A 3,657-nucleotide genomic window follows, 5' to 3' on the forward strand; every position below is an offset into this window, starting at 1 on the left:
TTCCTGTACATCTGGGCAACTTTATTCCACGCATATCAAACTTGATTTATCATCTGTGGGGTTTTGTATGAATGGAACATTCCCGACAACAATAGGACACTAATTGTTCCTGTTGCCTGAAATAACGTAGTCCATAAGCGCAGCAACATTTCCCATTAAACCCCCGGGTTTCTACACGTTAGCGGCTGATAAGAGATAGTTCCGTTGGAACTAATTCTCCCGACGCCATTATCAAGACCAGAATGGCAAAATAAATTGTTCCTGGAATCCATTCAGACAAAGAGAGAGCACGTATCAGTTATTTCCAGATTTCCTGCAGTGTTTAGGTAGTGTGCATTGGCGTAGTTTAGGGATTATTTACAGACACGGATATCCAATACAAGCAGTGTGGCTGTGTTATACTTTAAATCGTCTTGAAGTATGCAGGTAGTAACTGGATGTACCCTCGTGTGAGGATATCGAGTGGCAATGGAAAACGTGACCGGCATGCGGATACGAGCGCGTAAAAATGAGGAATGCCGTGCAGATAATATTTAACAAAATGTGCCCATGAGACCGAGATGCTCTGAGGGAGAGAAAAATCGAAGCTGTGGAATGGCCGCTGTTAAAGAGGGCCCAGCACGTTGGGTATACGACCTGAGTGTTTATTGGTGTGGGCAGAAATCACGTTACAAATCGCTGAGGCAGTTGCTGTTGGTGGAAAACGCACGCGCGGGTTTTCTTGATCTCCGCCCTCTTTCCTCTACTCCTCAAAGCTGTATGCATCGCGCTCTGCCGCGGTTTAACTCACGTTTCTCAGACCTCCTTCCCGGCATTTGTAATTACTTTTGTATTGAGTAGGCGATCTCGCCCGAGTTTTTACATTGAGCATAAAACTCTTGACATCTATTAACGACCTGCTATCGACTTCCGCCCCCTCCTGCAGGATTGAGACGACGTCCGAGCGGCGCATCAGTTCAAGGAGGAATCCGCGGCAATCGGAGGGCGTGCAGTCACCGGCGTACAGTACAGTCACACTCGTGATAAATCGCTCGTAGCCGGCAGCAGAAGCAGAAGCAAGCGGTTCAAATGAAAACACTCCAGCGGGGAGAGATGTCTTCAAACGGGATGTTCTACGGGCTGGTGCTGATCGTGGTGTGGACGTTACTCGGGATGTGCCACGGCGTGTTAGACAAGGTGACCATCGTGCCTGGAGACGTCAACATGGGCGGGCTGTTTCCCCTCCACACCGCCGGCCAAGACGGCGACTGTACCGTGCTGAAAAAGGGGAAAGGAATTCAGCGTATGGAAGCCATGCTGTACGCTATACAGGAGATCAATAAGTCGGACAAGATTCTAAAAGGCATCAAAATCGGTGCCCAGATTTTGGACACGTGTGAGGACTACTCTCATGCTTTGGAGCAGTCGCTGAAGTTCGCCGGCAGCCTGCTGCGGTTGGACAGTCGGGACGTGAAGTGTGACGACGGGCGGCCGGCCGTGCTGCCCAAACCGAAGCCTCTGCTGGGTGTCATCGGTGCAGCTTCGAGCTCCGTGTCGATCATGGTGGCCAACATTCTCCGGCTCTTTCAGGTGAGCTAACCTTATGTTAACCCTTTACTTATGCCGGAGTCACAGTTCTATCCCGGGGCCCGGCCGGGCTGTTTGAAAAAGGTCCCGTTCCACTCTGTGCAGAGCATAGGGGTGGTGTCCATCTCCACTCCAGTAGCCCTTGGGCCACACTATTTGAACGAACGAAAAAATTGCACAAATCATGCTTACTATCACGTTTTGATACTTTTGCGTCCTTTTTATCATATTTTTCGCACTCGCAAACTGCCCGGCCGGGCCCCGGCGTGGAAATGTGACCGTAGCATTACGTACACACGAACATTTAAATCAAGAGATTCAAATCTAAGACGAAATCAAACTAGTCAGTCATCTAGAAAAAAAAGGCAACCTTTCAAGATGGTTGTCCAAACATTTTGCCCCTGGCGTTTTGATGCCCTGATGTCGCTGTGAGATATGAGCAACAGTCTAACTAACAGCTTTCAGATTCCGAAACCAGGGCTCGAAATACTAGTAATGGGTGCGTGTAGAGCTTTGCACCCAATTTTTTTCTGTGGATGCACCAGTGCACCAAAATATTTACGTAGGTTTACGTAATATAAAGATGCTTAATGTATAGTATAATACAGCATATTCCTAACATCGATGTGTCAGAAAAAATTAATTGTTGTTACAGTAGTACTTTCTTTAGAAAGGAAACATAATAAGTGTTTGCTGACATCATACTTATTCTATGTTATATTGTGCAACCATTTTTTATTCGTATATCCAAGCGATATATACATACACTGAACCATCCATTACAGAATAATTCAAATCATTACAAATCCTTGATCATAACAATAATCATAACAATAATTCAATTCAATAATTCAACCAAATATTTTGTGCACCCATTTTTTTAGGTTCGGTGCACCAGTTCAACTATTTTCCAAAAATGAATTTCGAGCCCTGTCAAACGCTTATTACCATGACGCTCACGCTGGTAGTGCCGGGCGCTGCCTGAGCTGCTTACGGCACAGTAATCATCATGAGAAACGACGACAACTTTACCAGTAGCGGTTTGGCAAATGTGTGTGGCTAAATCACGAAGGACAGTTAGCGTGTAATTTACCAGTCTGCGATGTAACCAAACCGACAAGAAACAATGTAACAACGGTTCTCAGTAATATGGCTGCTTCTAGAGAAGGAAATATGATCAAGCTGCACACATAGATGAATATGAGGCAACCGTGCCGTAATTTCCTGGAATATCATTGCCCTGGAATTAGAATATAGAATTTTCTAGCAACGCGACAGTCTGCGATGTAACCAAGCTGACAAGAAACAATGTAACAATGGTTCTCAGTAATATGGCTGCTTCTAGAGAAGGAAATATGATCAAGCTGCACACATAGATGCATCTGAGGCAACCGTGCCGTAGTTTCCTGGAATATCATTGTCCTGGAATTAGATTATTTCTATCCCCGGAACGTGATTAACCATTAGAAGAATGAACCCGTCGGGGGCTAGGTGCACTAATTACTAAAAAGGTCGGACTATTTTCTTCTAAAATTGCTGCCTGTATACACCCGTCTTTTTATAGTATTAGTAAATCCCACCTGCTAAAGGATAATCATCTTCAGTATTAATGTATGGCGCTCGTCAAGTAAATATTAAAAAAAGCTTTCCCCTCAGGTGGGATTAAGACAAAATTAGTTCTAGTAAGAGGCGAATAAAGGGAATAAGGGACTTATATACACATCATGTGAAAAGTAAGCGGGGAGATTATAAGCCTTATAATGAATTACATTAGAGGCGTTGATTGTTGCTGTCAGATGCTCAATGAATCTTAAACTTATTATGAGCTTATGATTTAGCTACGCTTTAATACATTGAAAAACCCCCAGTTACACGATAAAATCATACGAAAGCATGAAGAAAACAAAATAAATTCATTGCTTTCTGCAGAATTAAAAGACCTTAGGCCACAGCAAGTACATTTTACGGGTGACGGCAGACTCCAGAATTAATGCAAGAGGGCGATCGTACAAAAACATGAAGAAAACAAAAAAGCCATTGCTTTCTGCAGAATTAAAATACCTTAGGACACAGCAACTACATTTTACGGGT

The 3,657-nt window shown here is 44.1% G+C and overlaps 1 protein-coding gene across 1 annotated transcript in view; it reads left to right on the top strand.

Moving 5' to 3' along the window:
* The first annotated feature begins 937 nt into the window (after positions 1-937).
* Positions 938-3,657, top strand: part of LOC109476721 (metabotropic glutamate receptor 6-like) — a 78,508-nt gene continuing 75,788 nt past the window's right edge. The window contains exon 1 of the mRNA XM_019777725.1: positions 938-1,569. Coding sequence (XP_019633284.1) covers positions 1,069-1,569 — 501 coding nt within the window. The 5' untranslated portion in view covers positions 938-1,068. The remainder of the gene's footprint in view (positions 1,570-3,657) is intronic.

The sequence above is a fragment of the Branchiostoma belcheri genome, unplaced genomic scaffold (genome assembly GCF_001625305.1).
Source record: "Branchiostoma belcheri isolate BF01 breed outbred unplaced genomic scaffold, Haploidv18h27 scaffold39, whole genome shotgun sequence".
In the NCBI taxonomy this organism is placed as follows: domain Eukaryota; kingdom Metazoa; phylum Chordata; class Leptocardii; order Amphioxiformes; family Branchiostomatidae; genus Branchiostoma; species Branchiostoma belcheri.